Source organism: Pipra filicauda, unplaced genomic scaffold (assembly GCF_003945595.2).
Source record: "Pipra filicauda isolate LSUMZ 115617 unplaced genomic scaffold, ASM394559v2 scaffold585_size263788_pilon, whole genome shotgun sequence".
Classification (NCBI taxonomy): Eukaryota; Metazoa; Chordata; class Aves; order Passeriformes; family Pipridae; genus Pipra; species Pipra filicauda.
Window position 1 is genome coordinate 227551 of NW_024104737.1, and position 12693 is coordinate 240243.

A 12693-nucleotide genomic window follows, 5' to 3' on the forward strand; every position below is an offset into this window, starting at 1 on the left:
TCTGATTGGCCGGCGCCGTTGTAAACAACGCGGCGGCAGCCAATGGGCGCGCTGATCACGCGAGCAGCTCGCCTGGCCACGCGCCCTCGGCGTGGCGCCCCGGCAGCAACAGGCGCGGGCGGGGGAGTGGGCGGGGATCCCGAGCCTATAAAAAGCGCGGCGGCCGGAGCTGAGCGCACAGCGCTGAGGGGAGCGGCAGGCGAGGACGCTCTCGGCGCGGAGCAACTTCTGAAAACCTCTCCCCTCGCCTCAAAACAAAGCGTCCGTCCAACCGACCTTTGTGCCTGCGACTTGCCTGGTTCCGGGCGGGTTTTCTTGCTCCGAGGGTGATAAAGCCCCACAAGCTTTGCTTTTTGCGTCCCCACGCTGCCCCAGCCATGGTGATGTTCAAGAAGGTGAAGAGCTTCGCGGTGCTCTTCAGCGAGCCCGACAAGATCTACTGCAGCGGGGACAAGGTGGCCGGGCGCGTGGTCGTTGAGGTGGCCGAGGTGACCCGCGTCAACGCCGTCAAGGTGTTGGCGTGTGGGGTGGCCAAAGTGACCTGGGCCAAGGGCCCGGCCCAGTGCCGGCAGGAGATGGAGTACCTGCGCTTCGAGGACGTGCTGGCACTGGAGGAGCAGCCCACGGGTGAGGGCACGGGGCTGGACGGGTACCCCCAACCCAACCGTGCCCCTGGGCTTGGCCCCATGGGGGGCTGCGGTGGGGCTGGATCGAGGGCAGATGGGTTGGGAGGGGGCAAAGAGCCTCGGATGCCCCTGGGGTTGGCACCATGGGGGCTGTGGTGGGTCACTTGGTCGCCGACACGGAGTTGATGTTGTGCCTTGAGCCTGGGAGAAATGACCAAACCCAGCGCAACTTAGGAACTTCCGAGGGTTTGGCCAAGTCAAGTCGAAGTTGGGGAGCTGAGGGACAAAATCAGAGGCTGGGGAGCTGCCGTGGTGTGTCCTGGCACCACAAGCAGGGGCTGGCGACAGGACACAAGGAGGGGCATAGGGATCACACCCCAGAAAGGAGCCTCCTCCGAGCACGGAGAGGGGGACTGGGAGAGTGTCCAAAAGATAACCAGGAGGGACAGCTGGAGCTGGGAGATAAGGAGGAGCTGAGGGTGGGGTGGGGCCAGCGGGACGCAGTGTTCTGCCCCGCAGGGTGTTGGTGAGGCGAAGGGAGCAGCACTGAGAGGACACAGGGTTCCCAGGGTGGGGGCAGGTGTTACTCAACACCTCTGGTTCCGTCACCACTGAAAGCGGAACCGAGGATCACCCTGGAGCTCCGTCTGATGTTTCCTTCCCCTTTTCTCCCACAGATGACGACGGCTCCGTCATCCTGAGACCTGGGAACAAGTACGAGTACAAGTTCGGCTTCGAGCTGCCCCAGGGGTGAGTATGAGGCAGCATCTGCCTCTGGGGGTGGAATTAAATTGGAAAATCCCTGTTTGGGCGCTGGAGTGACCCCCTGTGTGCCTGCAGGCCGCTGGGCACCACGTTCAAGGGGAAGTACGGCTGCGTGGATTACTGGGTGAAGGCATCCCTGGAGCGCCCTGCCTGCCCCACCCAGCAGGTCAAGAAACGCTTCGAGGTGATGGATCCCGTGGATGTGAACACCCCGGAATTGCTGGTGAGCCTCGAGTACTCCAAAGCCTTGGGAGGAAAGCCCTTAGGGAGGGTCAGCCCGACCCCGGGGTGTCGAGGCGTGTCTAATCGGCTTTGGGTTGAGCGGGATTAAGGGTGGGATTAAGGAGCTCTGGATAATTCCAGAAAGCGACACCAGGCCAGGTGGGTTCTGCACCTCAAGGGGAACTTGAGGCTTGGTTGCAAAGAAAAGGGGAAGGAAGGAAGCGAGGGAGGAGGGAGCGGGAAGGGCAGGATGGGGCCAGCGTGTGACCGTTCCCTCTTTCCACAGTCCCCAGTTGCAGCCAAGAAGGAGAAGAAAGTGTCTTGTATGTTCATCCCGGACGGACGCGTGTCTGTCAGCGCCCAGATCGACAGGAAAGGCTTCTGTGAAGGTGAGGATCGCTGGGAACAGGGAATGGGGGGAGGGAGTTGAGTGTGGGACCAGCAGGGGAAAGCCCCGACATCCCTAACGCCGGGTCCTTGCCTCGGCAGGCGACGAGATCTGCATCAACGCGGACTTTGAGAACACGTGCTCGCGCATCGTGGTGCCCAAGGCGGCCATTGTGGCCAAGCACACCTACCTGGCCAACGGCCAGACCAAGGTCTTCTGCCAGAAACTCTCCTGTGTCCGTGGCAACCACATCATCTCGGGCACCTCCGAGTCCTGGCGCGGCAAAACCATCCGCGTGCGCAAGCTCAAACCCTCCATCCTGGGCTGCAACATCCTGCGTGTGGAGTATTTCCTGCAGGTGAGTGGGGGATCCTCTCCTCCTCCTCCTCCTCCTCCTCCTCCTCCTCCTCCTCCTTCTCCTCCTCCTGGGGATCTCGATCCCGTCCCAACACCCCTAAATCCCGGCTCTCCCCCTGCAGATCTACGTCAGCGTCCCGGGCTCCAAGAAAATCATCCTGGAGCTGCCGCTGGTCATTGGGAGCCGCTCGGGCATCGGGAGCCGCAGCTCCAGCATGGCCAGTCAGACCAGTTCCGAGATGAGCTGGGTCGACCTGAACCTCCCGGATGCTCCAGAGGGTGAGTGGGGTGGGATCCACAAGGTGGGATCACAGCGTGGGGATAAACCCCGAGGGGCTCGGAGAGGAGGGTGCACAGGTGAGCTCACGGACGTCTCCCTGCATTCCCACAGCCCCCCCGTGCTATCTGGACATCGTTCCCGAGGATCACCGGCTGGAGAGCCCCACCACTCCGCTCCTGGATGATCCCGACGGATTCGACAGCCCCATCTTCATGTACGCGCCGGAGTTCAAGTTCATGCCCCCACCCACCTACACGGAGGTGAGCGCGGCGCCGGCACGGGATGGGCCGGGTGGACCCGGGACCACCGGGCCAGCTCCCTCACCCGCCCCCTGCTCCGTCGCCCAGGTGGATCCCTGCGTCGCCAACAACAACGTGCAGTGAGCGCCGCGGCCGGCGGCTCGCTCCCGCTTATCCCGGACTCGGCTCCGTGTGCCGCCCGCCCGCGGCAGGGCACCTGCTCCCGAGGAACTGCCACATTCCCAGGGAACGGCCGCGTTCCTGAGAGGAGCCACCGCTCCGGTGGCGCTGGAACCTTCCAGAAAAAAAGCCCCGGGCGCTCCGAGCCCGGCGGAGAGCCTTCGTGGACTGGCAGAGGAGAGAGATGAGGGCGGATCCGGCTGGAAAAAGGGGCTGGAAAAGCTCGGCTGCCCTCGCACAGCGACGGGAAACACTCAGCTCTAACTAATTCCATCCTAATTCCCGAACTCCGGGCGCTGCTCCGGCCGAGGGAGGGGGACACTGTCACACCACAGATCCGTCCTGTCGCGACACGTCCCCGCTGTCACGACTGACGCCTTTTCTACTCTTTGGTTTTGTCCATAGTTTGGTTTTTTTTGGGGGGAGGGAGGGGGGGAAGCACAAAAATGCAGATTTTGTACCTTTTCGTGGCCCCTGGGGGGCAAAATTTGTAATAAACGAGTTGAAACTGAGCTGCCACCTCGTGTCCTTCCTGGGGAGGGGGTGGTTGGGGGGGCAGCAGAAACCTCGGGGGGAGGGTGGGATTGACCTGCTTTTCCTGATCTCTGGTTTTCCTGGGAGCAGCCTTGGGAAGGGGGGGGGGGGTCTCGTGGTTTTTCCAGGGGGAAAAACTGAGCAGAAAAGCGGGGCTGGTGAGGGGAAACGGAGGCACGGGGAGGGAAACGGGCACAGGGAAGGGAAACAGAGGCACAGGGGTGAGGGAATATTCCAACCTTTTTCGGGGCTGCTGTCGGAGCCTCTGCGGCTCCGGCTCTTTTTATGGGATGTGGGTGAAAGGTGCCGGTGTTGAGGAACGAGGGCCGTGACCTTGGCTCTGCTCCCTCCCCTCTCACCCACTTGGAGCCCCCCCAAGACCTTGGCTCTGCTCCCTCCCCCCTCGCCCACTTGGAGCCCCCCCAAAGCCCCCCAGGCCTCGGTTCTTCCCCCGCTGGCCCCTCCCCAGCCTTTTTCCTGGCCAGGCCTCAGTTTCCCTTCGGAGCCGGAGCCATTCCCGGCTCCGGGCCAAGCAGGTGAAGGGTCACCCTGCTCCGGGCCAGGAATAGGCAGGATGGGCTGGGCTGGGGGGGGAACTGCGGGGGCAGAGGCAGCCCAGGCCCCCCCCAAAATTAAGGAGAAGCCCCCAGTCCCCCCTGGAGACCCTAAAATAACCCCCCCTCCTCCAAAGTGGTCTTTCCCCCCCTGGAAAAGGCCCAGGAGGAGCCCCCGCCCCCAAAATCCCACTCCCGCATGTGAGGGGGGGGATGAATGAACCCCACAGTCACCCTGCCCCCCCCCCCTCCAATTTACAGCTCCAATTAAACTAATTAAGGCCATAAACCTTCCCCCTCCCCTCATTGGCCTGCCTGGACTTTGCGCTGGAGCAGCTCTGGAGCAGGATCCACATGGATTTGGGGAAGCAGCCGGACCCTCGCCCCCCTCCCCATGGTTTTGGGGGGACCCCCATAGTTGGGGACCCCTCCATGGTTTGGGGACAAACTCCCCCCCCCCCCTCAAGGCAGCCCGGGGCTCCCGGCACTTCCAAAGGGCCCAGGATAAACTGGGAGCACTGGGAGCACTGGGAGGGGGGCAGCGAGACACCCCAGGGATGGGATGGGATGGGGTGGGAATATGGGATGGGAAGGGGGTGGGAGCACGAGTGGATCCGGGGAGGGGGGGACACTGAGGCTGGTGGGGACACACATGTATCCCAAGGGATTTGGGAATTTGGGGAACCTCCCCACCAGGCAAGGGGGTGGGGGGGGGGCAGATCCCACCCTCTGGAAGCTCTGGGAGTCCTGGAATTGCCACGTACCCCTGGGGGCACCTTGGGGGGGGGGGGGAGGGGAAAGAGGGAAAGAAAGGGGGAGAAAAAGGGGTGAGAGGGGAGGAAAAAGGGGAGAGAGAAAAACAGGGAGCAGCTGGAAGTCAACAAGCTTTGGAACATTCGTGGCTGGGGGAGGGAAAACCGGCCCCAAACAGGAACTGGGATGGGGGGGGGGGGCAGCACGTGAAGCTCATGTGAGCGGCCCCTGCCCCACCCCGAGGCACAAACAACCTCCCTCCCCCCGAAAAAACACCCTTTCCTCCCCAAAAACCACTTCTCCTCAAAAAAAAAAAAATGCCTTTCCCCCCCCCAAAAAGCCACCTCCCCCCCAAAAGAGCCACCTCCCCCCCAAAAGAGCCACCTCCCCCCCAAAAATGCCTCCCCCCCCGGAAAAAATTGCCCCCCCCAAACAACTTCCCTCCCTCTGAAAGCAACTTCTCCCTGAGAAAAGCACCTTTCCCTCCCCCAAAATCCACCTTGACCCCTAAAAAATGCCTTTTTTAAAAAATACGCCTTCTCCCCCCACAAATAACCTCCCCCCCTGAAACCCACAACTTTCCTCCCTCTGAAATACCCCTTTCCCTCCCCAAAATACACTCTTTTCCCTCAGAAATACACTTCTTTCCCCTCAAATAACTGACTTTACCCCCCAAGAAACCCACCTTTCCCCCCAAAAATCCATCTCCAAAATACACCTCTCCCTCCTCCTCAAAAATCGACCTTTTCCCCCCCCCAAAAAATTTCCCTCTCCACCTAAAAAAAACCTTTTCCAAAAAAAAAATTACACCTTTCTCTCCCCACAAAACAACTTTACCCCCCAAAAAAACCCTTTCTCTCCCCCAAAACATAACATTTCCCCCCCAGAAAACCACCTTCCCCCCCAAAAAAAAAACACCTCCCCCTCCCCAAACCCTTTTCCCACGAACACCCCGTCTTTCCTTCCTCAAAAAAACACATTTTCCACTCCCAGAAAACACCTTTTCCCCCTAAAACCGACAAAAGTACACATTTACCCCCCCAAAAAAACCCCTTTTCTCAACCAGGAGCCCCCCCTCCCCACCAACTCCCCCCCCCCCAAAAAAAAAACCAAAAACCCAAACCCACGGAGCGGAGCTGGAAACGCCAAAATCCGCTTTAATCCACCCAAAAATGGTGTTTTTTTAAAAAAAAAACAGCACAAAAGTTTTGAAAAAAAAAAGCTGCTGTCAAAGGGGTTGGGGGAAACGGGGAGTCCCCGGGGGGGGGGGGGGGGAATGTCCCAAATTTGGGGGGTCTCGCCCCTCTCCTCCCCCCTTCCCCGGAGCCCCGGTGCCACCTGGTGGTGGGAGGGGGGAGTGACAGGGTGTCCCCAAGGGGGGTGACGGGGGACCCCAATGTCCCAGAGGGGGTGACGGGGGACCCCAATGTCCCAGCGGGGGTGATGGGGGACCCCAATGTCCCAGCGGGGGTGACGGGGGACCCCAATGTCCCAGCGGGGGTGATGGGGGACCCCAATGTCCCAGCGGGGGTGATGGGGGGCAATGGTGTCCTGGGGGGGTGATGGAGGACCCCAATGTCCTAGCAGGGGTGACGGGGGACCCCAATGCCCCAGTGGGGGTGATGGGGGACCCCAATGTCCCAGTGGGGGTGACGGGGGACCCCAATGCCCCAGTGGGGGTGATGGGGGACCCCAATGTCCCAGCGGGGGTGATGGGGGACCCCAATGCCCCAGTGGGGGTGATGGAGGACCCCAATGTCCTAGCGGGGGTGATGGGGGACCCCAATGTCCCAGAGGGGGTGATGGGGGGCACTGGAGTCCCAGCGGGGGTGATGGGGGACCCCAATGTCCCAGAGGGGGTGATGGGGGACCCCAATGTCCCAGCGGGGGTGACAGGGGACCCCAATGTCCCAGTGGGGGTGACGGGGGACCCCAATGTCCCAGCGGGGGTGACGGGGGACCCCAATGTCCCAGAGGGGGTGATGGGGGGCACTGGTGTCCCAGCGGGGGTGATGGGGGACCCCAATGTCCCAGAGGGGGTGATGGGGGACCCCAATGTCCCAGTGGGGGTGCGGGGGACCCCAATGTCCCAGATGGGGTGATGGGGGACCCCAATGTCCCAGAGGGGGTGATGGGGGGCACTGGTGTCCTGGGGGGGTGACAGGGGACCCCCGATTTGAAGGGGGGGGTGACAGAGGACCCCGATGTCCCAATGCGGGGGGTGAAAGGAGACCCCAGTGGCCTGGGGGGCAGGTGACAGGGGACCCCCTGTATCCCGAGGTGGGGGTGTCAGGGGACCCCAATGTCCCAAGGAGGGGTGACAGGGGTCCCCGGGGTCCCAGGGGCTGGGGGGGTCCCCGCTCTGGGGGGGTCCCCGGGGTCAGTACACGGCCTCGTCCCCGTTGTCGTCGCTGTCGGGCCCGAAGCTCTCCCCGTTGTCGAAGTAGGACAGGACGTAGTCGGTCTCCTGGGGGGGGGAAAGGGTGGCACCTGAGGGTTTCCCCACCCCACCAACACCCCCGAGGTGCCCCCATCACTCCCCCCCACCCCCCGCTCACCTCTTCGTGCTCCTCCTCATCGTACTCCTCCTCCTCCTCCTCCTTGCCCTCTTCTTCCTCCTCCTTCTCCTCTTCCTCCTCCGACGTCACCTCCTCCTCCTTCTTCTCCAGGCTCTGAGGGGGCCAGAGGGGTGTTCATGGTAGGGGACACACACACACCCCCATCCCCCAAAATCCAGCCAGGGGGGTGTCCCGTCCGTCCCCCCCCTCGTTACCTCCAGCTTCTTAATGGTCTCCTCCTTGTCGGGCGTGACGCGCTGCTTGGGGACGAGGGGGGTAGTCCCTGGGGGGGCACAGGGGACTGTCACCCTCTGGGGGGGGCACAGGGGACTGTCACCCCCCCGGGGAGGACACAGGGGGCACAGGGGGGGAGGAGGGGGGGGTCACCCACTGCCTTTCCGCAGCCGCCGCACCCGGATCTTCAGCTCCCGCGGGAGCCGCCGCCAGTCTGGGGGGTAAAATTGGGGTGGGGTGGGGGGGTCAGCCCCCCCCTGAGTCCCCCCACGTCCCCGTGACCCCCTCCCCGGGTCCCCCCCGTGTTCTCCCACCTGGGTTCCAGTCGATGGCGCTGTCCACGGGGCTGGAGAGCTGGTACTTGTCTGAGTAGCGCTCGATGTCTGGGGGGGGCAACAGGGGGGTCACTCTGGGGGGGGACAGGACACCCAGCCCTGGGGACTCCCATGGAACCCCCCCGAGATGGCGAAGATGGGGTGGGGGGGCCCAACGTGGTGGGGTGTGATGGGGTTGGGGGGTGACACAGAGGGACAGGCCCCCTCTCTGCCCCCCAATTCCCACCTCTCCTCCTCCTCACGGGGGGGGGTACGGGAGGCTCAGGATCCTCCCCCCGAATTCCCGGTACCTCTGCGGGGAGCCCCCGGTTTGACGAAGTAGGGGAGGCCCCTCATGGCCCTGCGCAGCTCCTGCTTCAGTGCCAGCATGTACTCGCCCTCCTCCCCCCCCGGCAGGGGCGCGGCGCGGTGCTCCAGGGCCTGGGGGGGGCACGGGGGTGATGAGTGTGTCAGTGCTCAGCTGCCCCCCAAAAATCCCCCCCAGTGCTTCAGGGCCTGGGGGGGGCACGGGGGTGATGAGTGTGTCAGTGCTTAAGCCTTCCCATAAACCCGGGACCTGGATTGGGGAAGGAGCAGGGGGTGTGTCATGGGTGTGATGAGTTTGTCAGTGCTCAGCCCCCCCCCATGGACCCGTCTGGTGCCCCAGGGCCTGGATTGAAGGGGGGAGGGAAGGGAGGGGAAGGTGTGATGAGTGTGTCAGTGCTCAGACTCACCGGGAAGAGAGGGGAGGGCTGCAGCGTGGGCGGGGGCAGCGCGTCCCCCTTCCCGATCCCCACGGCCTCCACGTTGAATGTCATCTGCCCCCGGCCCCGGCCCCGACCCCGGCCCGCCATCCTGGGCCCGGGGGGGCGCTGGGGGAGACAGGGGGGCACAGTGACACCCCCGGCCCGGCCTCCACTCCCGGTGTCCCCCCCGGTCCCGCTCCCCGTCCCCGTCCTGTCCCGCTCCCCAGCCTGTTTCTCCCCTCGGTCCGGTCACGGTCGCTCCTCCGGTCCCGGTGCCCGCCCTGGTCCCGATTCTCCCCCGTCGTGGTCCCTCCCGGTCCCAGCGTCCCCATTCCCGGTCCCTCCCGGTGCCCCCCCGGTCCCGGTGTCCCCTCACCCCCTATCCCCATCCCCCTTCCCAGTCTCGGTGTCCCCCCACTCCCTATCCCTATTCCCGGTCCCAGTCCCGGTGTCCCCCCACTCCCTATCCCCATCCCCATTCCCAGTCTCGGTGTCCCCCCACTCCCTATCCCTATTCCCGGTCCCAGTCCCGGTGTCCCCCCACTGTCCATCCCCATTCCCGGTCCCGGTCCCGGTCCCGGTCCCGCTCTCACCCCGCGCACGCGCAGTCGCTCCACGTGTGTCCGGGGCTTCCGCGGCTCCGCCCCGCGCGGAAGGGGCGGGGCTTGGCCTCTAGCCCTGCGCTGATTGGCGGGTGATCCCGAGGGGCGGGGCGAGGGGCGGGGCCGGTGGATGAATGGGGAGGGGGCGGCCGGACGGGCCCGAGGGATGGACGGGGAGGGGGAAAAAGGGGGCGAAGAGGCCCCTGGGCCCCCACCCCCGGATCCCCCCCAGCCCCTGTGCCCTGGGACAGCTCAGCCCCCCCGGTACTGGGGCCTCGGTGATCCCCAGTCCCGCACGGCCCCAGTTCCACTGTGCTCTGCCCCCCAGCCCCACTGTTTTGGGACCCCCAGTCCCGCTGCCCTACGGCCCCAGTCCCACTGTGATGTGACCCCCAGCCCCACTGTGCTGTGCCCCCAGCCCCGCTGCCCCACAACTCCCCGAATCTCCGATGCTTCATGGCCCCCAGCCCCGCTGCCCCACGGCCCCCGGCCCCACGGGCCCCCCGCCAGCCTCTTGTGCCCCCCGGCCCCCCGAGACCCTCCTCGTCCCCACGCAGGGCCGGGCACCGGGCGCTGACTGCGCCGTGGGTGATTCATCCCGCTCCAGCCCCCCCCCCGCGCCGGCAACTGCCAAAAATAGCGCTGCGGGAGGGGGGGGGACCCTCCACATCACCTCCCGGCCCCCCCGCACCGGCGGCGGGCCGGGATGGCGGCCACGGGCCGCTGTCCCCGACACTCCCATCCCCAGGGCTGCGGGGACCGGGACCCGGAGCGGAGGGACCCCACGCTCCGGTTGCCACGGTAACGGGGGGATGGAGGGGGGAGAAGGGAAGGATGGAGGGCCCCCGCTGTGGGGTGTCCCCCCTGCCCGGGGGGCACGGGGCAGGCCCCAGGCCCGGGCTCGGGGGTGTCTTGCTGAGGGGACTGGGAGGGCGGTGGATTCTCCCCCATTTTCCCGGCTGGACGGAGTGGAGGAGCGGGATGAGCCGCCATCGCCATGGGAACCGCGAGGGCAGGGATCGGGGTACCGGCATGGATGGGGGTACAGGCAGGGACGGGGGGACCGGCAGGATGGGGGTAGGGGCAGGATGGGGGTAGGGGCAGGGGATGCAGGGGGGGCACAGGCAGGAGGATGAGGAGAACGAAGAGGGGTGCAGGAAGGGATATGGGGAGTGAGAGGAGCTGGTGGCAGGGGAGGGTTGGGGGTGCAGGCAAGGGCTGGGGGTACAGGCAGGGGGGACGTGGAAGGGGGACACAAGCCAGGGGGCTCAGCACCGCGGGAACCTTCCTTTGCTGGGGAAACTGAGGCAGGGTCTCATCGTGTGCCCACCCAGGGGGCTCCGGGGTCTCACCTTTTGCCCACCCTGAGGGGTTCAGGGGGGTCTCACCTTGTGCCCATTTCAGGGGATTTGGAGGGGGTCTCACCCTGTGCTTATCACGAGGGATTCAGGGTGGGGGGGGTCTCACCCATGCTCTTCCCGGGGGGTTCCAGGGTCTCACCCCGTGCTCATCCCAGGGGGGCTCGTGGGGGGTCTCACCCCGCACCATCTCCCCTTGCAGTGAGCGGGTGCCACCCCTGTCCCCGCGCCCCGGCCCGTGAGCCCGGCCATGCCCAGCCCCGTGCGCCGCCCCCCCGGCGCCGCGCTGGCACCGGGGCTCGCCATGATCCCGGCGGAGGGCTCGGCGCTGCTGCGCGCCGTATCCCAAGGGAAATTCCGCCTGACCCGGCTGCTGCTGGAAGGGGGAGCCTACATCAACGAGGGCAACGCCGCGGGCACGACGCCGCTGATGGCCGCGTGCCGCGCCGGCTACGCCGACCCGCCGGAGCAGCCGCGCATGGTGCGGTACCTTCTGGAAAACGGCGCCGATCCCAACATTCCCGACAAGGCCGGGAAGACGGCGCTGATGCACGCCTGTGCCGAGCGCGCCGGCCCGGCCGTGGCCGCCGTCCTGCTGGCCCACGGCGCCGACCCCAGCGCCCGGGACTACGCCGGCGGCTCGGCGCTGGTTTACGCGCTGGAGCGCGGGGACCGGGAGACGCTGCAGGTGCTGCTGGACGCGTGCCGGGAGCGCGGCCGCGACGTCATCATCATCACCTCGGCCACGTCGCCCCGCGGCACCAAGACCACCCGCCAGTACCTGAACTCGCCGCCGTCGCCCGCGCTCTGCGCCTCCCCCTCCCAGGTGGAGGTGCGGGCGGCGTCGGCGGCGTCGCCGGGCGCGGGCGGGAGGGATGAGGAGCGGGATGTGTTCCGCTTCCCGCCGGCGGCTCCGGCCGCCGCTCCGGAACCATCGCGGGCCGGGCCCAAGAGGCAGCTGAAGAGGCTCAATTCGGAGCCCTGGGGGCTGGCGGTGCCGGGGGTGGAGGGGACGACACGGGGAAGCCTGGAAGGGACGTGGGGGTCCTTGGAGGGGACGCGGGGCCCTTCGGAAGGGTCATGGGGTTCCCCAGAGGGGCCACGAGGAGCCCTGGAAGGGACGTGGGCCGCCCTGGAGCGGCCGGCGGGGGGGCTGGAGGGGCTGGGGCTGCGCCCGCGCCGGCACAGCATGGAGGGGCGCGAGGCCTCGGGGCTGCCGGGGCCCGCCTGGGCCGAGCGGGTGCCCCCCGTGGCCCCCCCGGCGCGTCGGCCTCAGGCCCCCGACCCTCCGCGGGGCAAACCCCTGTGCCGGGACCCCCTCGACCCCGAGGCGGCTCCCCCCGGGCCACTCTGGCGCCCGGGCGGGCTGTTGGAGCGCCGTGGCTCCGGAACGCTGTCCCTGGAGCCCCCCGGGTCGGGCAGGGCCGGGCTGCTGCCCCCGCTGCCCCCCGGCCCCCCCCGGGCCCTGCTGCGCCGCCGCCATTCCATGCAGCCGGAGCTCGTCGCCTTCCGCAGCGCCCTGGGCCCCGAGCCCGGCTCTTAGAGACCCCCAGGGACCCCCCTCAGCGTCCTCCGGGACCCCCCCCCCCGGGCCCCTTTCGCTCTGAACCCACCCAGGGCTCGTGGCCCCTCCATCGCCGTCGGCACAAACTCGGCACGACCCCCCCGATTCCCTCGGGAGTCGGTGGCTTTTCCCTGCAGCTTCCTCCTGCTCCCTCCTCATCCTCCCGGCAGCTTTTCCCCTTAAACCCACGGCTGGGGGTCTGCACAGCTCCCCACCCCCCCCCCCGGCCCCCCTTCCCGGGGGGGTCCCCATTTTTGGGGGGTGGTGTCCTTCAATAAAGGCCCCCATGCAGCTCAGCGGCTCCGAGTGTGGAGGGGGGGGCACATCTGGGGGGTTTGGGGACTGGCACATCTGGAGGGGGGAGCAGCTGGACATGGGAAGTCCCCTGGGTTCCCCCCAAAGCTGTCACTTCCCAATGC

The 12693-nt window shown here is 66.4% G+C and overlaps 3 protein-coding genes across 6 annotated transcripts; 2 read left to right on the forward strand and 1 right to left on the reverse strand.

Annotated features, from left to right (window-relative positions):
* The first annotated feature begins 183 nt into the window (after positions 1 to 183).
* LOC113991615 (thioredoxin interacting protein) lies at positions 184 to 3569 on the forward strand. 2 transcript variants are annotated; one of them, XM_027728080.2, is made up of 8 exons: positions 185 to 627; positions 1304 to 1376; positions 1467 to 1614; positions 1900 to 2002; positions 2103 to 2359; positions 2481 to 2637; positions 2750 to 2898; positions 2986 to 3569. In XM_027728080.2, the coding sequence occupies exons 1-8, from the start codon at positions 378 to 380 to the stop codon at positions 3019 to 3021; spliced, it is 1173 nt and encodes a 390-aa protein (XP_027583881.1). In that variant the 5' UTR covers positions 185 to 377; the 3' UTR covers positions 3022 to 3569. The 2 variants fall into 2 exon arrangements, with proteins under 2 accessions (XP_027583880.1, XP_027583881.1); XM_027728079.2 differs by having other exon boundaries at positions 184 to 627; positions 2750 to 3569.
* A 3683-nt stretch (positions 3570 to 7252) lies between these two features.
* Positions 7253 to 9441, reverse strand: POLR3GL (RNA polymerase III subunit GL). Of its 3 annotated transcripts, none has more exons than XM_027728070.2 (8): positions 9344 to 9441; positions 8739 to 8876; positions 8316 to 8445; positions 8005 to 8073; positions 7851 to 7904; positions 7672 to 7739; positions 7457 to 7570; positions 7253 to 7365 (listed from the first exon to the last, which is right to left on the reverse strand). In XM_027728070.2, exons 2-8 carry the CDS (start codon positions 8856 to 8858, stop codon positions 7279 to 7281), a joined length of 642 nt encoding a protein of 213 aa, XP_027583871.1. In that variant the 5' UTR covers positions 8859 to 8876; positions 9344 to 9441; the 3' UTR covers positions 7253 to 7278. The 3 variants fall into 3 exon arrangements, with proteins under 3 accessions (XP_027583871.1, XP_027583870.1, XP_039243651.1); XM_027728069.2 differs by having other exon boundaries at positions 7848 to 7904; positions 9344 to 9439; XM_039387717.1 differs by lacking the exon at positions 7851 to 7904.
* A 165-nt stretch (positions 9442 to 9606) lies between these two features.
* ANKRD34A (ankyrin repeat domain 34A) lies at positions 9607 to 12570 on the forward strand. Its single transcript, XM_027728072.2, has 2 exons — positions 9607 to 10153; positions 10913 to 12570. The coding sequence occupies exon 2, from the start codon at positions 10961 to 10963 to the stop codon at positions 12251 to 12253; it is 1293 nt and encodes a 430-aa protein (XP_027583873.1). The 5' UTR covers positions 9607 to 10153; positions 10913 to 10960; the 3' UTR covers positions 12254 to 12570.
* The last annotated feature ends 123 nt before the right edge of the window (positions 12571 to 12693 follow it).

Coding starts and splice junctions, on each gene's coding strand:
- LOC113991615 (XM_027728079.2), top strand. CDS start 378: ATGGTGATGTTCAAGAAGGTGAAGAGCTTCGCGGTGCTCTTCAGCGAG. Junction 1,377..1,466: donor GGCTTCGAGCTGCCCCAGGG/GTGAGTATGAGG, acceptor GTGTGCCTGCAG/GCCGCTGGGCACCACGTTCA. Junction 2,638..2,749: donor CCTCCCGGATGCTCCAGAGG/GTGAGTGGGGTG, acceptor GCATTCCCACAG/CCCCCCCGTGCTATCTGGAC.
- POLR3GL (XM_027728069.2), bottom strand. CDS start 8,858: ATGGCGGGCCGGGGTCGGGGCCGGGGCCGGGGGCAGATGACATTCAAC. Junction 8,074..8,315: donor ACCGGGGGCTCCCCGCAGAG/GTACCGGGAATT, acceptor TGCCCCCCCCAG/ACATCGAGCGCTACTCAGAC. Junction 7,366..7,456: donor ATGAGGAGGAGCACGAAGAG/GTGAGCGGGGGG, acceptor TCCCCCCCCCAG/GAGACCGACTACGTCCTGTC.
- ANKRD34A (XM_027728072.2), top strand. CDS start 10,961: ATGCCCAGCCCCGTGCGCCGCCCCCCCGGCGCCGCGCTGGCACCGGGG.